Below are 23,045 nucleotides of genomic sequence, written 5' to 3' on the forward strand. Positions count from 1 at the left end.
AAAAAGCTTTTGTAACATTACACACTTCATTTAAAAGCTTGGCATCAGCATAATTTTTTAAAAAATTATAGAAGTGAATACTTTTATTTAGCAAGGATGCGTTAAATTGATCAAAAGACATTTATAATGTCACAAAACATTTATATTTCAGATAAATGCCGTTCTTCTGAACTGTCTCATCAAAGAAACCTGAAAAAAAATTCTACTCGGCTGTTTCCAACATAATAATAATAATATCAATAAATGCTTTTTTAAGCAGCAAATCAGAATATTAGAATGATTTCTGAAGGACAGTGTGACTGGAGTAATGATGCTAAAAATTCAGCTTTTAAATCACAGAATTAAATTACATTTTATAATATATTAAAACAGAAAACAGCTATTTTAAATAGTAAAAATATTTCGAAATTGTACTGTTTTTGCTGTACTTTGAATCAAATACGTGCAGGCTCGGTGAGCAGAGGAGACTTCTTTAAAACATTAAAAATCTTACTGTTCAAAAACTTTTGACTGGTAGTGTAAATGTGAAACTAACATTATTTTAGATGACATGGAACAAACAAAAGATACAAATCCCCAGAATAAATGAACCTTGTATGTAATTTTGTTCTAAAACACTATTAGAACAAGGAACTCTCACAATCATACTGATTTCTGAGTAAAATCTGATTTCACTTTTTTCAAGATTTTATTAAATCATTTTTTCCAACATGCATTCAATCAATACATTTTTATTCCAGTGTTCTTTTATATTTGTTTGATGAAAACAAGACACCCACAGAATTCATTAAGGCTAAGTAAGCCTATTTGGAACCTGAGTTTACAGTAACTGCATGGTCATCATTTAATATTAAATGTTTCTTGAATTAATACTGCAAATACAAGTAATTGAACAATAATGCATGGTCTTCTTTCCCCCCTCCTTTACTAAGATAAAGTGAAAGCCAGCTGCATGTGACATTAAAAGGATCTCAAAGTTTCTAAAATGTACAATTTTAATTTCAATGAATTAAAATCAATAAATACTGATTAATAGAATACATTTTTGTTTAAAATCAGTATCACTTGGGAAGCTCAAGGAAACATGATACAACTAAAAATCGTTGTTTCTTTACAGATTGTCATTGCTTTTTCTTGGTAATCTATCGTTTTTAATAAATATGATTAAGAATACAGGATATTGCCTATTATGAGGACTGCACACAAGACACTTAAAACATTTATTCTGAAACAAAGTTATGGCACATTTTTAAAAGCAAAGAGTTCAAGAGTGTTCACTCCACTGGTTGATCTGTTGAAACACGTTTGATCCCAACATTGTCTCTGTAGCTCTGACAGTCTCAGTTGATCTTTTATGATATGTATTTAGGGTAAGGAGATGTGGATGGAGATGACACTGAAACTGAACGTGACTCACTCATGTGTGCCCAAGTTTAAGGTCCGAATCCATTTGGACACATACAAACACTTAGTCCTTCAAGAAATGCTGGTGGAAGAAAATTCCTAATGTTTTTCTCCGCTCTTCTTCGTCATGAGCTTATGAAGCTATAATTTCAACTTAACTGGTGATGCTGTGGTGATAAGGATAATATTAAAGGGGACAAATTCTTCCAGACTCAAAGCTGATGTGAGAGTTCCACATCACAAAGAATCAATTGATCCTTTAATTTCTGTACATATCATATTCTATTCATTTATACAGTACATTACATAAGTGTTTTTCTCACCCAGACTCTTGTATTGTTGCAGATATTAGAAATAATAACACATGCTCTGGAAATCCTTGTCCATTAGAGGTTGCAAAATAAATGATTTAGCAAGCAGCAGATTGCCTTCACTATTTCTCAGACTACTTCATTAGGATGTACACAGGCCTGAACACAAATAGTATGGAAGCCCGTTTCCACCACAATTATCTCACAATTCTGACTTCTCTTTCTTGTGAGATAAAGTTAGAATTGTGAGGTATAAACTCCCCAACTTTTTTTCTCAAAATTGCAAGTTATAAAGGCAGAATAGTGGAATATAAACTCCTAATTGTGGAAAAAAAAGTCAGAATCGCAAAAAATGAAGATGCAAACAAATTCAGTATTGCAAGATACTCACAATTCAGACTTTTTTTCGGACAAATGCGAGTTTATATCTTGCTATTCTGACTTTTTCGCACAATTATTTTTTTCTCAGAATTATTTGGAGATATACAGTCCAATTTTGAGGGGAAAAAAGACTGATATGTTCTCAGAATTGTAAGTTTTTATCTAACACTGCAACTACAGAATTGTGAGATATAAACTTACAATTTTGAGAAAAACAGTAAAAATCATGATATATAAAGTCGCAATTCTGAGAAAAAAAGTCAGAATTGTGAGTATCTTGCAATACTGAATTTGTTCGCATCTTCATTTTTTAGAATTGTGAGTTTATATCCCACTACTCTGACTTAATAAGTCACAGTTGTAAGTTTATATCGCACAATTGTGAGATAAACTTCCAATTCTGACTTTTTTTCTCAGAACTGCATGATATAAATTCACAATTGCAAGTTATAGTCAGAATAGCGAGATATAAACTCACAGTCACGAGAAATAAAGTCAGTTTGCACAATTCTGACTTTTTTCTCTGAATTTTGAGATATAAATCCCAATTCTAAGAGCAAAATGAAGTCAGAACCTCTGACCTATTTTCTCAGAATTGCAAGTTTATATCTCACAATTCTGACTTTTTTTGCACAATTCTTTTTTTCCTCAGAATTATTGTGAGATATAAAGTCCAAATCTAAGGGGGGAAAAGACTGATATGTTCTCAGAATTGTGAGTTTATATCTAACACTTCTAACCTAAAAACTAGCATTTGCAGAATTGTGAGATAAACTCGCAATTCTGGGGAAAAACAGTCAAAATCGTGAGATATAAAGTCACAATTCTGAGAAAAAAAGTCAAAATTGTGAGTATCTTGCAATACTGAATTTATTTGCGACTTAATTTATTAGAATTGCAAGGTTATATCCCGCTCCTCTGACTTTATAAGTCACAATTGTTAGTTTATATCACAGAATTCTGAGAAAAAAGTCAGAATTGTGAAATCTAAACTTGCAATTGCGCGTTATGAAGTTAGAATAGCAGGATATAAACTCTCAATTGTGAGAAATAAAGTCAGAATTGCAAGATAAAAAAAACGTTCTCACAAATGCGGGTTTATATCTCGCAATTCTGACTTTTTTCACACAATTCTTTTTTTCTCAGAATTATTTTGAGGTATAAAGTCTAATTCTGAGGGGGAAAAAAGACTGATATGTTCTCAGAATTGTGAGTTTATATCTAACACTTTGACTTAACTCACAATTGCAGAATTGTGAGATATAAACTAGCTATTCTGAAAAAAAAAAAAAAAACAGTCAAAATCACAAGATATAAAGTCACAATTCTTAGAAAAAAGTCAGAATTGTATCTTGCAATACTGACTTACTTGTTTCTCAGAATTATTTTGAGGTTTATTTTGAATTATTAAAGTCTAATTCTGAGGGGGGAAAAAAGACTGATATGTTCTCAGAATTGTGAGTTTATATCTAACACTTTGACTTAACTTGCAGAAAAAAGTAAGAATTGTAAAATCTAAACTTGCAATTGTAAGTTATAAAGTCAGATTAATGAGATAAACTTCCAATTCTGACTTTATTTCTCAGAATAGCGGGATATAAACTCTCAATTGCAAGAAATAAAGTCAGAATTTCAAGATAAAAACAGACTTTTTTCTCGCCAATGCAAGTTTATATCTAACAATTCTGATTTTTTTTTTTTTTTTTGCGCATTTCTGACTTTATTCTGAATTTTGAGATTCCAATTCTGAGAGGGAAAAAGACTAATATGTTCTCAGAATTGTAAGTTTATATCATGCAATACTGAGAAAAAAGTCAGGACTGCAAAATAAAGTCAGAACTTCTGACTTATTTTCTCAGAGTTTATATGTTGCAATTCTGACTTTTTAACTTTCAGTTGCGAGTTTATATCTAACAACTGTGAGAAAAAAGTCAGAATTGCGAGTTTATATCATGCAATACTGATTTCATAACTCGCAACTGTGAGTTTATATCAACAATTCTGAGAATAAAAGTCAGGACTGCAAAATGAAGTCAGAATTTCTGATACATATGTCGCAATTCTGACTTTTTTAGCACAATTTTTTTTTTTCTCCAAATTATTTTGAGATATAAAGTCCAATTCTGAGGAGAAAAAAAGACTGATATATTCTGAGAATTAAGTTTATATCTGACACTTCTGACTTAATAACTCGCAATTACAGAATTCTGAGATATAAACTTACAATTCTGAGAAAAACAGTCAAAAATCATGAGATATGAAAACAATTCTGAGAAAAAGAATTGTGAGTATCTTGCAATACTGACTTTATTTGCCACTTCATTTCTTAGAATTGCAAGTCTATATCCCACTATTCTGACTTCATAAGTCACAATTATAAGTTTACATCACATAATTCTGAGAAAAAAGTCAGAATTGTGAAATCTAAACTCACAACTGCGAGTTATAAAGTCAGAATTGTGAGATAAACTTCCAATTCTGACTTTTTATCTCAGAATTACATGATATAAACTCACAATTGCAAGTTATACAGTCAGAATTGCAAGAATTGCAATACTGACTTCATATCTCACAACTGTGAGAAATTCTGAGAAAAAAGTCAAGACTGCGAAATGAAGTTAGAACTTCTGACTTATTTTCAACTGTGAATTTATATCTTACAATTCTGACTTTTTAACTTGCATTTGCAAGGTTATATCTCACACCTGTCAGAAAAAAAGTAAGAATTGTGGGTTTATATCATGCAATACTGACTTCATAACTCGCAACTGTTTGTTTATATCACAATTCTGAGAAAAGTCAGGACTGCAAAATGAAGTCAGAACGACTGACTTATTTTCTCAGAATTGCGAGTTTATATCTAGGAAATTCTGACTTTTTAACTTGCAGTTGTGAGTTCATATCTCACAATTTTCAAAAAAAAAGTAAGAATTGCAAGATGTTAACTTGCAATTGTGAGAAAAAAGTCAGAATTGTAAGATAAAAAGTCACAATAATCTCTTTTTTAATTCAGTGGCGGAAACAGATAGCATATCTCTGTTACATATGTGAATATGACATATGCACACCCTAAACAAAATTTTTTTTACCTCCTGGTCTTCATTGGGACCTATCTGGTTCAACTTTGGTCTCTCCGTTGTGCTTCTCGCTGGATTTCTGTGAGAGATGAGTGGAAACGGTGGCTGCCTGGACCACGGCTTTGAAGCTGCGCTTGCGTTTCTGAACGTTCTGCTCTGGGTGGAAGATGATGACATAGACTTTGGGGATGTACAGCATGCCCAGGGACACCGTGGCGCTCAAGCTCATGGACACGGTCAGCGTGGTGGTCTGAATGAACATCTGGTTCAGGGCAGAAAAAAGATTAAGAGTAATATTTCAGCCTGGCCTTAGCCGTGACCTATCACATGATGTAGATCAGCCGTCAGGGCTTTAGCGCTGAGATATCACTGCACATTACACACATATATAAACTCTCTGTTGATTGCCACAATGCATTTCCTGGAAATCAGTATGTAATCAGTGTAAGACAAAAGGCTGAACGTGCAAACCACGTGCCACGTGCAAAGAAATCAATCAGTTTATATAGTATAAACTAGTGCTACATCTGCATACATTATGTATTCATGCAAGACTGATTTGAGGTCAGTTATGTGAAAAAAAATCATCTTTACTTCATGAATAATGTGAGTCATTCATATATGACAAATGGTGAAGACCCACAACATATAGTTAATTTAAAATGTCTAAAAATGTCATACAAGAAACTATATTTTTATAATTCCCTATTAGAAATATAAAAATAAACAAAAAACACTTAAAATCTAAACTCAATATGATAAAATGTAAGACCTATATATACTGCAGCCTGCTGTATAGTCTGGTATTTTATTCCACCATGCTTTTCTTTTCATTTACAAGAAAAGAAAAGACTTGAAGACCACCTGAGGGCCAAAAGCTTTGCGGTTGACCGACCACTAAAAGACCTCTCTATTAGTCAGAGTATACTTTCCATTTTTAAATCCCTGTGCTTTGTAAGCAAAACCATCCCCCACAGGATGAATAGACGTGAAAAATTGAATGACTAAATGCACAAAGTGTGGCTAGCATCTGAACAGCTTTTAGGCCAACATGAAACAGCACCACAATTAAATAGCAATTACAGTAACCTGACATTAGCTACAGTTTTTTTTAGGTTTCTATTATATGATTATAGCTGAAACATTCACAAGTAAATGTTGCAGCATCATTAACTGAAACAGATCCATCTAATCTAGTGAAATGTATGTCTAGACACTAAGAGTAAAGATCATATTTCTGTACGACATGTTAATATCAGGCACTACACTAATATTGTGGAAGCAAGACTCTGGATTTTATATAGATACGCCAACAGACCCAAAGATAGATTGTTAATAGTCAAACAATAGTGAAATTATTATAATTTACGTGATGCATGTATCGCCGGTAATATTAAATAAAAATAAAATGGCTATTAAAATGTTAAAATCTCTGTACAAAAGCATAGTCTCTAACCTTAATGTATATTTTATTAACAATTTACCTTTTCTGTGGATTGGGACGTGCCGAAAAATATGGGCACAAAGGCCAACCAGATGATGCAGGTGGTGTACATGGTGAAGCCGATGGGTTTGGCCTCGTTGAAGGTCTCAGGAACCCCTCTGCTCTTAATGGCGTAGACTGTACATGTGACCATCAGCACCATACTGTAGCTCAGACAGCCAATCAGAGACAGATCTGACATATCACATTTCAGGATTCCACGTGCGTACTCGGGGTTGGGGGGACGTAGCTCATCAAAGTCAACATTTGTGTGAGGGGGAACCACTCCAAACCAAATGAAAATACCTAGGAGCTGTGAGCAGAAAAAAGGCATGAATTAATGTTTATACAAAATCAATGTCTGTAATGGTCCGTGATATCCAACCCTCAAACTAAATTATATCCAATTCTCTGAACATCTTTGAGAAGGAACGCATGTTTCTAAATGTTTCCTCAAATAATATGCACGTTTAACCATTAATGGAACACCAAAAAGAGAAGAGCTTTCAGTGAAATTACTGCACCTCCATGCTACACTCAAAATATTGCTTATTTAATTATTCGGTGGACTAAAAGTTTTTAGACAAAAATATTTTGGAAGGACATAAAGCAGAGTGACAACACTGTAAACAACTTGCACAGAAGTGACTCCGAATAAGAGTAAATTTAGCACAGATCATTATGCACATAATTTAAATTAGCATTGAATAATGTGCTATTATTATAGACTTTTTAAAAATATTTAAATTATTATACAATTAAAATGATTTTATATTAGTACTACTATTATTGATTTGCATTTTCAACAAACAATATTGCAAAATAAATAAATAAATACATACATACATTAAAAACTGGAAAAAAATCTGCCAGTCTGTTGAACACATTTCCTTTTTTGAATATTTAAAAACATTAATTCATCGTATATATGCAATATGGTAATACTACATGTTACAAGTTATGTGTAGGGGTGTGCGATAATGACAAAGAACCTTTTACCTTTTGACCTTTTATGGGCATTTTTACCTTTATAAGGCCATTTTTTTAACCTAATTAAATGCATTAATCATCCTTTGTGTCAAAACTTAATCAATAAATTCAAATAGTAAGACACTATAAGGCTGTTACCAATCAAATGAAATCAGTATCAACAAAAGTTGTTTTTGCAATGCAGAAGTGGCACAGAATCTGCATCTGAAGTGAGATTTAAAACCATTTACACTGACTGACTAATGCAGGACATGAATTCATTGAACTTGCAGTTAAAAATGCATAAATAAAGTTTTGACGTTTAAAAAAAACGTTAAATACTGATATTTTTAATGATTTGGGGAAAAAAGGAAAATATACTTATAATAAATGTAAACTTAAAATCGCCAGTAGGTGAGTTATTGAGTCAGTCATTCAAATTATTTGTTCAAACAGCTGATTGGTTCCATAACAAAACACCATTTGTGTGTTGGTCAGAGACGCAAAACCTACGGAAGCCTGTTTCAGCCACTGAATAAAAAATAAGAGTGGTTATTGTGACTTTTAATCTCACAATGCTGAGTTTATAAAATGTAATTCTGATTTGTTTCACGTAAACTCACAATTGTAAGAAAAAGTCAGAATTGCGAGTTTGTATCACACAATTCTCCAGTGTTTAGGGGGGAAAGGACTATGTTCTCAGAATTGTGAGGTTCTGTCTCACAATTCTGACTTAATAACTCACAATTGTGTGTTATAAAGTCAGAGTTGCATAATGTAAATTGCATTGTGTGATATAATCTTGCAATTCTAAAAAAAAAGTCAAAACTGTGTGATATTATCTCGCAATTCTAAGAAAAAAGTCAGAAATGCAAGATATAAACTCGCAATTCTAAGAAAAAAGTCAATTCTGAGATATAGTCACAATTGCAAGATATAAACTCATAATTCTGAGAAAAAAAAGTCACATTTGAGTGATATAAACTCACAATTCTAAGAAAAAAAGTCACAGCTGCAAGATATAAACTCGCAATTCTGAGAAAAAAGTGAAAATTGCAAGACATAAACTCACAATTCTGTGAAAAAGTGACAATTGCAAGACATAAACTCGCAGTTCTGTAAAAAAAGTGACAATTGCAAGATATAAACTCACATTTCTGTGAAAAAAGTGACAATTGCGAGACATAAACTCGTAATTCTGTGAAAAAAGTGACAATTGCGAGATATAAACTCACAGTTCCGAGGAAAAAAGTCACAATTGCGAGATATAAACTCACAATTCTAAGAAAAACATCAGAATTGCATGATGTAAACTCGCATTTCTGAGAAAAAAGTCACAACTGCAAAATATGTTCTAAAGTCAATTCTGAGATATATCACAATTCTGTGAAAAAAGCGAAAATTGCAAGACATAAACTTGCAATTCTGAGAAAAAAGTCAGAATTACGAGATATAAGGTCACAATTGTGAGATATAAACTTGAAAAAGTCGCAATTTACTTTTTTAATTTTTTATTCAGTGGCAGAACAGTTCTGCTGTGGCTTTGTTTGAAACTATTTTCGTTGACGAAAAAGAGGAACCTGTGTCAATAATGTCAAATTGCATATCGTTTAAACCACAATTACGATATTATTGTAGACTATATATATATCACGCACCCCCAGTTGATGACTGTTTATATACGTTTTGAATAAAAACATTTGCTAAAGGAAGAAATATAAATTTACCACAGACATACACGCACCTGCACTGAGATCAAAATAAATGTGATGATCAGCTGGGACGTGGGGCTGATAAATTTTGGTGGTGTGACTGACTTCTTTCCTTGCTCAAAGATCCTGTAGATCCGATTGGTTTTGGTAAGCATGGCAGAGTAACTGATGCACATGCCCAGCCCCAAAAACAACCTGCGAAACGCACACACCACTGTGCTCGGCTCAGCGATCATGAGGAAGGTGATGAGATAGATGAGGAAGATGCCCGTCAGGAGAACATAGCTGAGCTCTCGGCCCGAAGCGCGGACTATGGGGGTGTCGTTGAAGCGGATGAAGGTGATGATGACTCCTGATGTAGCAAGAATGCCCAGCACTGCCAGAAATACGGGAATAATGGCCCACGGGGAGCTCCACTCCAGCTTGATGATGGGAGTGGGACGGCAGCCTGTGCGGTTAGGGGTGGGCCTCATATCAAAGGGGCACATATCGCAGTTAAACTCATCCAGGAGGTACTGATAGCCGTCACACAGCTCACAGTGCCAGCAGCACGGCACACCCTTCACCATCCTCTTCCTCTCCCCAGACTCGCAGGGGAAGCTGCAAACCGAGTCTGGAACCAGTTTATCCCCTGCAGACCACTGCATGTCCTCAGCCTTACAGAAAGAGAGAGGAAAATTTCAGGAACACGCATTCAAAAATGTTCCCAACTACCAAGGGGCTTTACACGCTTACATTGAGTCGTAAGTGGTTGGTCCACTGGCCTATGATTTTATATCCCGGGTTGGTGGTATTGGAAAGCTGGTACTGGAAGATATCGTATCGTCCTGGGGCGTCACCGTTTTCATTAAACATCACACCTGTCCCAGCGCTGCCTTTAGAGTAAACACAGGGTTTTGATATTCAACATCACTAGCTATTACTTCAAATGCAATCATTTGAAACAGCACGGCCCACTTCAAGGGCATAAAATTGTGTTAATGCGTCAAAATTCATACCATTGTTCTTTTTCACCCGTTTAAATTGTCAAACTGAACTTTAAAGGTGACTTTTGTATATCAAAGAAAATATGGTGTTGTAATTGGCAAAATACACACGTCTCAGATGTAATTCTGTGAGGATAGATGTTGTACAACAAAGCAAACCCAATCTCACGTTCCTTTCAGGAAAGCAGAGTTCACAAATCGCAAATCACGAGGGGCAAGGTCTCTGTTTGCTTCCCTTAGGCTCTCAAAGCCGAAAAGATTTCCACACAAGAGTGTGAGGACGTCCACTGTGTGTAAGCTGAATAGCTGTGCTTTTCATAGAAATCTCTCAGGAAAGAGTGACGAAAAGAAAAGGGATTTTCACCGAGAGATAGCTTCGAAAAAAAGGAAATGCGCCTTGTGTTTGGAAAGAGGCTGCCCTGGGGAGAATCAAAGACAAGGAGAGAGACGAGGGGAGGGGGTTAAAACAAGTATGTGCGCTACTGCTGCATTGTGCATTAGTGGATCTCTTCAGGCTGGGATTGAGTGCTGACCTCTCTCGCCGCACTCTGACTAACCCATGGGACTCACAGCCCTCCTCCTTGGAAACAGCAGCTTCGTTTATGGCCTCTCCCCTCTCGTAAAAACTACTCTTCACCTATTTTCACCTGTCAGTCTCACAGTAAAGCCAATATCTGAGAGTGTTTGGCAAACGCTTCACGGCAGATTCAAACAAAGCATTCCTCGGAAATAAAAGCTTACATTCAAATTCCTGTGATATTCATTAGACTTGAAATTCAAGGTCTCCTCGCAATGTTTGAAATGGCTCACATGCTTTGGCTGTGTCCTTGAGAACGCTTACCATTAAAATTGACTGCGCGGATATAACTCAGCAGCATTCTTCCATCCACCGGGTCCATTTTGTCACAGACGCCCATTGAACCCGGACAGAGGTCTATGTGCATGCTATGGAGTGCGTGGGCCATGGCGTACACGGCGTCAATCACAAACTGCACCTTTCCTTCCTGCTCGTACACCGAATCCCGGCTGATTCGTTCTTCTCCTGAATGACCGAAAGCAACATGACAGGAATCGCAAAAGCTTTGCTGAGGGAATAATCCACTTAGATGTTCTTTACATGTCTTAAAAGCATAACAACGTATGATAATTCAAGCGCTACTGCATTTAGGGTAGTAATTTGTTGGAAATTATTTCCTCGCCTGTGCATTTCCTAAGCCCGCTGTCGCCTCGGATTCCAGGCCGTGTCAGTTTGCATTTGAAGTCATCCTCCCAGAACTCAGCGAACCAGATGTTCCTCCTGTTGTTTTCCAGCGATCTTGTTGTGAAGTACTGGTCGAACCCTGTAAAACAGATTAAAAGGATCTGAAAAAATTAAACACTTGAGTCATCAGTACAAAACCTTGTGCTGTTATTTAAAAACGTTATTTTCTTTGTTATTTTCAACTGTGGTTGTATAGCAAAAGCTACATAACTGTTCTTCAAAAATGCAGGATCCAGGTTTGGAATGACATGGTTACAGAATTTTTGGTTGAACTATCTTTTTAAGTATGAAAATGTTACATGAACACATGGGCTGAATGTTCTGAATAATTGAGGCTTTTAGATGGATTTTGTTTTTGTTTTTTTTTTTGCTATCATTTCATACCCTCAATGGATGCCCGCTTGGGGAGGATAGTAACCGCACCCTCAGCCACATCTTCCAGGTTTAGAATGGGTGAGTTTTTTGCTCCCCAGCTATCAGATCCCACAAACAAAAAGTGTCCTGTAAGATTGGCTCTTTTTGCTGCTTCCAGGACGCGCCTACAATAAAAAAACACAATATCAGTCGCCTCAGAAAAGGCAGGTTCATTAAAGGAGAAGTCCACTTCCAAAACAAACATTTACACATAATGTACTCACCCCCTTGTCATCCAAGATGTTCATGTCTTTCTTTCTTCAGTCAGGAGGAAAACATTTAAGGATTTTTCTCCATATAATGGACTGCTATGGTGCTCCGAGTTTGAACTTCCAAAATGCAGTTTAAATGTGGTTTCAAACGATCCCAAATGCGGTTTTAAACGATCCCAGCTGAGGAAGAAGGGTCTTATCTAGCGAAACAATCAATTATTTTCATAAAAATAATGCAATTTATATATTTTTTAATGCCAAACACTCGTTTTGTCTTGCTCTTCCCGACCTCTGTTTTTTCCGGTTCCGGTTTGAGATTAAAAAGCATTTAAACTGTATTTTTTTTATGAAAATAACCGATTGTTTCGCTAGATAAGACCCTTCTTCCTCAGCTGGGATCGTTTACAACTGCATTTGGGATACTTTTAAGCTGCATTTAAACTGCATTTTGGAAGTTCAAACTCGGGGCACCACAGAAGTCCATTATATGGAGAAAAATCCTGAAATATTTTCCTCAAAAAACATAATTTCTTTACGACCAAAGAAAGGATGACATGAACATCTTGGATGACTAGGGGGTGAGTATATTATGTGTAAATTCTTTTTTGGAAGTGGACTACTCCTTTAAAGAGGTCATCGGATGCCCATTTTCCACAAGTTGATATGATTTGTTAGGGTCTTAATGAGAAGTCTATAACATACTTTGGTTCAAATTTCTCAGTGGTAGTGTAAAAAGCACCCTTTTTACCTTGTCAAAATCAGCCCTTTTAGAGCGAGCAGCTCTTTTTTCCACAAATTAAATAAATAAAAATGAATTAATTAAAAATGAATTAACTTAAATAAACTAAAATAAATATACATTTTCCACAAAAATATTAAGCAGCAAAAACTTTTTCAGCATTGATAATAATAAATGTTTCTCGAGCACCAAATCAGCATTTTAGAATGATTTCTGAAGGATCATGTGACACAGCTTTACCATCAAATAAATGAATTACATTTAATTTAAAACATTACTTTTCATAATAAATAAATATTACAATTTATATTATTTTATAGAATACAGTTTGTTTAAATTATAATTATATTGTAATAATATTTCACAATGTAACTGCTTTTACTGTGTGTGTGTATGTGTGTGTGTGTGTGTATATATATATATATATATATATATATATATATATATGCACCTTGGTATATTAGTGGTGTCAAATGATTAACCACAATTAAATGCACCTAAAAAGAATGTTTTTGTTTACATAATATGTCTGTATACTGTGTAGATTTATTATGTATATATAAATACACACACATACGGAATATATTTTGAAAATATGTAGGTGTATTTACATGTATATATATATATATATATATATATATACATATATATATATATATATATATATATCTTTAAAATTAGCATTTCTTACTGGCTACATTGTATAGGTTTCTATGTAAGTACCGGTACTTCTGATTGGGCTGAGGCTGGAATTAGCAAGTTTAAAGGAAAAGTATTTGATGGACATATAATATGTGTCAGGAGCATTCACTCTGTAAGCCGAGGTGGTTTTGGTTTGCATCTAAACTCATCATATATATATATATATAAAACCATAACATATTATACATGAATGTGTGTGTATTCATATATATATGAAAAATTCAGACTCCTGATATTCCAACTGTAGGGTGATTGATCTGTTCTCTAATCATTTAGGAACCCTTTCCCTTTTTAGCTCCTACCTCAGAGACATTCAGAATTACTACTGAAAGACTACTCACTTGATGTCATCTTCATTAGCGAAGATAATAACCCCTCTGGCATTGGATGTCTCCATTAGCCTTTTGATGATCTTGTCAAACTCTCCTGGTCTCGGCTCCCTAGGAATTTTAATGGACTGTGCGATGCAAAGACCTCCTGAATTAAAAAATTCAGAAATAAAGGGACAGACAGTATTGAAAGACACCGAGGACATGCAGGTCAATCTGTAGCATGTCTGTCATTACATCTAGGTGACTAATAACTTGTTTACACAGAGGAAATCACATGAAACCTTTATCCCCTGATCATTATCCTCTTTTCTCATCAAATCCACCATTAGATGTGTTAAATCCCTGGATAGTGATAAATTAACTTCAGTTATGGAAAATCAGGGTAAATCAAGCTACAACCAAAGATGATTTAATTTTTTTTTTTTTTAGCAATTCAGTTTTCTGTACCTGCTTCCCTTGATATCTGGATGAAAGCATCTACACCACTCTCTCCATAATTCCCCTCTGATGCCAGAGTAGAAACATAGTTCCACCCCATGGCTTTGACGATATCCACCATCGCCTGGGCTTGGAAGGAATCAGGCGGCACGACTCGGGAGAAAAAGTCGTAGCGATTGTTGTCACTAAGCTCAGGTGCTGTTGATGCATAACTGATCTGAGGTATCTGCGAAATGGAAGATACATAACACATCAGTGAGTAGCAGTACTCACTTTGCGTCCTTTTTCCAGTCAAGCTGCTGCATAGAAAGTGAACGTAATGAATTTCTCTGATCGGCAAAACTGATTATATCGGCTTTTGTAAAATCTCGGAATCGATGGAGAATTATTTCTCGATTCGCAATGCATCGATTTATTACCCCAGACCTATTGCAAAGTAAGTACTTATTCAAAACCATTGCCTACTCGGAGAGTATGCAATTTCAGAATCATTCATTCAACCATTTCATTCAAAAGGCTGATTCATCATCAAAATATGTGACATTGCATCACTGATTCCACCAATGTGTTCAAAAACACTGATTCATATAGAAACTATTCAAACTATTTAAACAACTGTTTTAATAAAACTGTTGTATAAAAGAAATACCACACTCCTATATAATACAATTATGTCTGAAGATCATCCTATTCAGTGCAGCAGCACATTTGTTCTTCTATTATTGTCCTAGCAAGTCTCCTGCAGCACAACATCCCTAGCTTTAGTGGCAGTGTTTGCTGTAGCACATAAAATCCTGGGGAAATACAGATGGCACAAGCTACCACTGTAAAAGCATTTGTTTGTATAAAAAAAATGATGAGAAGATTAATTTACTGTTGTGCTAGCTTCTTAATGATGCAGCTGATGTCATTGGACGAGGCTTTGCGCAGACTAATGTCTGCCGAGCCCGTGTGGCTTAATGAAAGGTTCTTTAAAGAAGCTGGCCAGCGGACAGTGAGGAAAAGGTGGAAACAGACCGGAGAAGGAGAGAAGAGGGAGAGGACCATTTGACAGATTATCTAGAAGGATTAGAGGGGTTTTAGTCAAATTACGTTAAGCACAGAGGGGAGAGAGACAGATCAAGAGACAAGGTTGCCATTTCTCAGCCATAAGCCATACAATATATTTAATTCTACTTGCTCACATGCTACGACAGATTTAACCGCTCCTCCCCCTTCATACAACATATACATTACAGTCTGTGGCACTACTGTTGATCTACCCATGACCAATCAGACACTTGCATGAGAATGAACAAATTTGAAATTTGCAATGCATTCACCATTCAAATGTTATTCTAAAACATTAGTTTAATGCAAATATCCAATGAAAAACCTGACATATGGCTGAAATGTTTAGTCATTTCATAGCCTTAAAGCCTTTCCACTCTTGAGTCATCATGTCAACACTTACAGCAGTCACAAACATTTCCTAGAAGTGTTTATGTACCCTTGTGAAATATGATCTGCATTGTTTTGTCATGATTTGACCCTTAAACGTGACTTTCCCTGGTGGCCAAATATAACCCAAAATATTCAGGTTGATTCATCCAGATTAAATATTATTTCTGATTAAAAAAAAAAGTTAATTTAAAATACATTTTAGGTTACCAGACAATTATTAATATTATTATTTTAGTATAGGATACTTATAATATGACTTATTAAAGATTTACAATATACTGATTTTTTTATAATGAAGGTAATTATAGCTGTCACTAGTGATTATTTTGACATTTGGTCGATTATTCTGACGATTAATCGAGCAATCGTAAGTTGTTTTTTTTTTGCGGTAATAAAAATAGGCCTTAGCGAACAATAGCCTTTAAAAGTACTTAAAATACATATATAATAGCAATGAGGCAATAATGATTAGTTTAAGTATCAAAAGCAAGTAATCATATAGTTTTATTGAACAAAATAAAAAATTACATAATCTATTATGAAGAATAACCAACAGCCAACGCTTGTTTTGACACTTTACAGCGCAATTTAATCCTTGTTTAATATCAATTAAACAACACTTTATACAAATGCCCACTTAATCTTTAAGATTTGCCCATTTCCTTACAACAGAAATGCTGCAGCCGCTGTAATTTCTTGAATATGGACATCAAAACGTGTAAACTCAGAGAGAGGTTTTGAGCTTTTATTTTGAAATCACGATGAACAGTTAGTATATTGAGAAAGATACTGATGTATTCTCCTGTGTTCACGTAGGTTTATAAATGATTTACCTTACAAATCTGATGAAATGGCATTCCCAGATGAATATTAAACACAATCTCACAGCAATATGCAGAGATTGAAAAATAGCAGTTTGTGTAGAGCAGCATTTGAATCGTAGCGATTGTGAATTTAAAATAGCGTTATGCTAATGAATTTTAAATGGGTTTACTATATTATGCAGCCTCTTAAAATGGTCTTATAATGCATTTCATGGATTCTCATCCTTGGAATGTGCCATGGTATTTTGCCGATTAATCGACATGGCAAATTTTTTCAAATCAAGTCCTCTAATTGAATCGAGGAATCGAGACAGCCATACTTTTTTGTTCAAGAAAATTTCAAATTATTTATTTAAAACCTACAACTTTGCAAGATAAAATACAATTAAGGGAAAAAAAAACCCTTGTACTCATTCAGATTTGTATGAGTACAAAAATCTGCTTTAGGCCAAATGTCATCCAACTATTATATGGATCAGATATAGAATGGTTCATGTATCTTTATCTATAGAAAAACAATCTTTTTTGGATTTGTGAATACCATTATTTAGAGAAAGTGAGACCGAGAGACTTAAGTGGCAGCCGTAAATGCTGTCTATCTGTCCGTGTCAATCTTTGTGCTAAAGGCCCACACGCATTCGGCTAAAGCCACAGAACAGAAGCTGCCTGTAGCTGATAACAGGGCAGCTTCATTTCTCTGGGCTCACGCTTGATTTTCCATCAGGAGTCTGAGCTGGTGAGCTCTCTGGGCTTTAATGGAGAGTGGATCCTCCGTAATGCTGTAGTTAATATCTGCCGTCCTCAGTTCCCACTTACCAGAACTCGGTAAGAAACACGGACGTGAACTAGTGTGAAGATCTGTATTTATAGAAAGATATTCAAGATGACACTTTGATGGCTTTTATATTGTTAATCTCTGATTAAATCATTGTGGTACCGTTACATCCATACCTTTCAATGAATCAGTTTAAATTAGTGCTGGGCAATGATTAATGGTGATTAATCGCATCCAAAATAAAAGTTTTTGTCTACATAATATGTGTGCTGTGTATATTTATTATGTATATATAAAGACACACACATACAGTATATACTTATATATAAATACTTATATATTTACATGTAAATATTTATATTTCATATAATTTATATTATATGTAAATATATTTAATATATAAACATATTTTTCTGAAACATATACATGCATGTGTGAGTGTGCATGTATTATGTTTATATATACATAATAAATATACACAGTACACACACATATATTATATGTACAAAAACTTTTGGACGTTAATCACGATCAATCTTTGCCCAGCACTAATTTAAACTCTTGATTTGTTCCTTTTTTGATCACTATTTTAAATTAATCATGGAAGTCTCTTTGTTTTTAAGGTATTATAATATTTGACATAATCACTGTAAAAATATTAATGTTTATTATGAAACACTGTTGTACATAAACAAAAAATATACTTTGTAGAAAACTACCTTGATTGTTTTTTTAATAAATTAAATTATAAATTCTATTTATACCTTGTAAGATTTTATTTGTATTTTATTTGATTATATATTATATAAAATATGAAAATAAGGCAATATCTAACATTAGATAAAGTCACTTTTAAAATTCTTGTTTAAGTTTGTTGACATATTAAAATTTATTGACAAATTAAGAATTTTGCATATCACTCCATACTCCAACTACTTGAAAATCTGGAATCTGAGGGTGCAAAAAAATCCAAATATTGAGAAAATCGCCTTTAAAGTTGTCCAAATGAAGTTCTTAGCAATGCATATTACTAATCAGAAATTGATATATTTACAGTAGGTAATTTACAAAACATCTTAATGAAACATGATCTTAACATAATATCCTAATGATTTTTGCCATAAAAGAAAAATCAATCATTTTGACCCATACAGTGTATTGTTGGCAATTGCTACAAATATAAATATACCCATGCTACTTATGACTGCTTTTGTGGTCCAGGGTCACATATTGAAAAGAATAAAACTGTTAAGTTTTGTTTATGTAAGTGCTGCTGAATTACAGTATATGAGGATTATATGATTATATGTTATAAAAAAACATCTTTGAAGACATGTATTGTAATTAAAATCTACAGAAGCAAATAAATAAAGTCTATAAAGTGCAATAAAAAATGAAAAAAGAAAAATGTTATAGAAGCAAAAGATCTCATAAATGACCAGTATATGAAAAAAGCAATGGTTTTGACTGTCTTCCCTTTCAAAGAAAATATATAAATATCAAGATATATGGATGACACTTTTTACTCGAGTGAATATTTCTCAAGGTTCATTTGTTCAACTATTCCTGCTCTCCTCTTCATCCAATATTATAAAGCGGCTAAAGTTTTAAATATGATTGTTTTAGCTATATCAGGCAGTCCTGTTCCAGAGCGTATTACTAAAAGTAATGAATAACCACAGCAAAATATGATTAGGACACACAAATTCCAGGTATAATGTCCTGAGAGAAACCTAATGGAGCTCTGACTAAGTCACTTTTATTTTGTGAATTGTTTATCTTCCCTGAAACTGTTATGACTGAAAATGATTGCAGATAACTCCTGGATAAGGTTATCAGCTCACGTACTAAAGCACACGCAGCCTGGAGCGGTGACCACAAAGAACACTAATAATTAAAATGAATAAATAAAAATCATAAAAAGTTTAATGAAATTGAATGTAGCTCAGGTGCAGGATTTGCAAGCTGAATGACGATGAAAATGAGAAAGGATTTGAAATTAAATGACATGCACACAGCACATTTCACCTTTGTGGTTGTCAATGTTTTAAAGATACAGGTCAATGGTGTGCGCAATTCCAGAACACTTCTCAGTTCAAAAGAAAAATCTGATACACTCTCAGAACAACATAAAGGAAGAATCTATATCGTTTAAGAAGCTCTTGCTGAGAGGCCAGTGAGCTGAAACACAATCCAAACCTTTTAACAGAATTAGTTATACTTCCTGTAGCACTGGCCCTATCTGCAGCGCTGCAGAATCTAGTCTCGCAGCAACACCATGCAAGAGCTCCTCACAAAACAGAAAGAATACAACATAAACAGAGCCTTACAAAGCACAAAAAAAAACATCACCCAATTACGAATCTACATGCAAATCCATTGTTTTTCACATGTACTGGTCAATCTTTGCTTTCATAACATGTTTACTTAACATTAGGACATAAAAAACGATTATAAAGATCTCTCACCGCAAATAGACGAAGAACATTGGCCACCATTATGGACACTGAGCTGGCCGAAGCCCCGATGACCCCTACCACGCGCTCTGGTTTTGGGATGATGGGTGGTTCCCCATTGGAACATCGAACATCTGAGTTGTCCTTCTGGATGAGGGCCTGCACAAAGGTGAGGGACTGTTCCAGTGCGTACGTATCCCTGGAGCACGTGTCCAGTATCCTGGCACCCAGGGTGATGTTAGGCAGCAGGTCTGGGTCGCTGTTAATCTGGTCCAGTGCATACAACATGGCCTCCATACGATGGATCCCCTTCTCCTTTTTAATTTCCCCACATGGGACACCAGCAGGGCCCCTGGAATGCACCGGAAAAAGGCCTCCCAGAGTGATGTCACCCTCGATCTTTATGGAATGAGGTTGAGTTTCTGAGGAGGCCCAGGTTTCTGGAGTAAATCCCATCATCAGTATCCACATGACGTGAACCAGTGAGCCCACATGCTGTCCGGGCGCCCCGCTGATTCTGCGGTGATGACATAGTGATGATGTGTGGTGCTGTGATGTCATAGTTGCTGCCACGCAAGTGGCTGGTTCTTCTACTACAGCACAATGCTTTCTTCTCTACCTGTGTCTCCTATGGAGAAATGAGACAGAATGTGTATATGAAAAAATGTATAAAATATAGCTTATGGCAGCACAGCTACACAGAATAAATGTGTGATAATGCAGCTGAATGTTTGACCTCTTGACCCACACTCACTATTTAAATATAATTAAATATAAATACATTTATTTGAATACATGAATTACGGTATATATAATACAATATATAATACACTACCTGGCAAAAGTTTTTGAACAGTAAGATTTTATTTGGTTTTAAATAAGTCAAAGTGGAATTTTTAGCATCATTACTCCAGTCATAAGATCCTTCAGAAATCATTCTAATATTCTGATTTGCTGCTCAAAAAACATTTATTATTATTTTGATGTTGAAAACAGCTGAGTAGAATTTTTTCAGGTTTCTGTGATGAATAGAAAGTTCAGAAGAACAGCATTTATCTGAAATAGAAATCCTTTGTAACATTATAAATGTCTTTATCATCACTTTTGATTGATTTAAAGCATCCTTGTTAAATAAAAGTATTAATTTCTATAATTTAAAAAATATATACCGACTGGTATAGTTTATAATGTTACAAAAGCTTTGTATTTCAGATAATATATTTGGTTCTTTCTATTCAGCAAAGAATCCTGATGTACTTCACTGTTTTAAATATTGATAATAATAATAATAATAATAATAATAATAATAATAAATGTTTCTTGAACAGCAGACAGGAGTATTGATGTTGAAAACTTCACAGGAATAAATTACATTTTAAAACATATTAAAATAGAAAAGTTATTTTAAATAGTAAAACTATTTCAAAATTTTACTGTTTTTGCTGTACTTTACATCTAATAAATGAAGGCTTGGTGAGCAGAAGAGAATTCTTTCAAAAACATTAAAAAATCTTACAGTTCAAAAACTTTTGACTTTCTAATGTTGTAAAACAATTTGTAGAATGATTTTTGAAGTATATACAAGTTAGTTAACAGAGAATGGGAACAAGTTATATTTAAAGATGTGATAAATTATAATGCCTATTAATACACTTCCATACATTTTTAGAAATACACATTTTTCCAGTCCACAACATATCTTTTGTCATTTAATTTTATTGACTGATTTAAATTATTTTTTTTAAGCTTTGATTTCCATTTTCCCATTACATTTGTTCCAGCAGAAATATTCAACAAAGAATGAAAAATGCACCAGACAGCTTGGTTACATTCATATACCATGGCACAATAATATTGAAGGTACTTTCAAAAAAATACCATGGTATTGCCATTATGGCAGTGACTAAAGATGGTATTACTATTGTATTTTCTGTGTTTGTATTTGTAATAGCTACTTTATTTTTTATAGCTATTCTTCAAAGTTATATTTCAGCTCAAAGTCCTCTAGTCTAGAAAATGAACTCACTTGCACGTCTTCGCACTCAACAGACCGCTGAGAATAGAGGGCATGCATAGACATGCATATTAATATTTTATGTAAATTAACTGATACATATTCAGCAACAGGTGAGCGGAAAAAGTGCTATATTTGGACCAAAAGCTGAAGTTCCCGCGGGAAGACACGCACACCCCCGCTTGATTTAGTGTTGAGAGGAACAGTAGCACTAATCCCAGTTAACCATTTATCGCGTTACCTGACTAGACATCTTTACAACATCGCAAATTTACATTCAATATATTGACATTAGGATTATTAATTCATTTGCTTCTTAAAAACCTCTCACCGACTGCTGCTGATGCCATTGTGCGCCCATCTGGAACTGAAGTTGGATGGTTTTGAAGCACGACAGCAAACGTCCCCAACATCCGAGTCTTCAGCTCTCATCTTTAAATGGCCACAGTCTTCACACACGACAGTCTAAAGATTATTCTGATTAAGATAAGATCATAACGTAGAAAGTATTCAGAGCTATAGTAAAATAAAAAACGCGGGAAAAGGTGGAAATGCCCAAACATTCCACAACTGTGATTCTACAAATCAGTCAAATCCTTTAAAAGCCCCCTCAGTCTGTCTCTTTCCCTCTCTCTCCCTTTCTGTCTCTCTCTCTCACTTTGTCACTCACTCACCCACCCACTCACGCACTCTCTTTTCCTAGCTCTCTCTCTCTCAGTGTGCACTAATGGGCACAGATTGGGATTACCACATGCATGCATTTGAGAAGTCTCTGAGAGATGGACCGTATATATTTTTAATGTGAACACTGCTGGATATAGTTCTCTGCATTCAGAGCGTCTGCGTTTACGCAACAATCTGGTGCGAGACCCTCCTGGTCTCGTCGTAATCATTTATATGCTTTGTTTTGTACATTTCAGAATGACTTCTATGTCTTTTTATAAAGACAGATAATCTAGTTGACCTCACGGTCACGTGTGTTTTTAAATGGTAGTTTATATTCCATAATATCACCATAGCTGAAACACACTGCTGTATATGGGCTAATGGATTTTTATATCCCCAGCAAACTGACTGACTGCTCACTTTAGGTTACTTTTTTGCCTGGCTAT

At 34.6% G+C, this 23,045-nt stretch overlaps 1 protein-coding gene across 1 annotated transcript; it reads right to left on the reverse strand.

The window, feature by feature from the left end:
* Window positions 1-551: 551 nt before the first annotated feature.
* Window positions 552-22,593, reverse strand: grm6b (glutamate receptor, metabotropic 6b). Its single transcript, XM_051122808.1, has 11 exons — window positions 22,265-22,593; window positions 19,932-20,547; window positions 14,431-14,647; window positions 13,993-14,128; window positions 11,969-12,123; window positions 11,523-11,663; window positions 11,165-11,365; window positions 10,073-10,212; window positions 9,370-9,993; window positions 6,658-6,969; window positions 552-5,435 (listed from the first exon to the last, which is right to left on the reverse strand). Exons 2-11 carry the CDS (start codon window positions 20,478-20,480, stop codon window positions 5,196-5,198), a joined length of 2,715 nt encoding a protein of 904 aa, XP_050978765.1. The 5' UTR covers window positions 20,481-20,547; window positions 22,265-22,593; the 3' UTR covers window positions 552-5,195.
* Window positions 22,594-23,045: the final 452 nt, after the last annotated feature.

The sequence above is a fragment of the Labeo rohita genome, chromosome 11 (assembly GCF_022985175.1).
Source record: "Labeo rohita strain BAU-BD-2019 chromosome 11, IGBB_LRoh.1.0, whole genome shotgun sequence".
Classification (NCBI taxonomy): domain Eukaryota; kingdom Metazoa; phylum Chordata; class Actinopteri; order Cypriniformes; family Cyprinidae; genus Labeo; species Labeo rohita.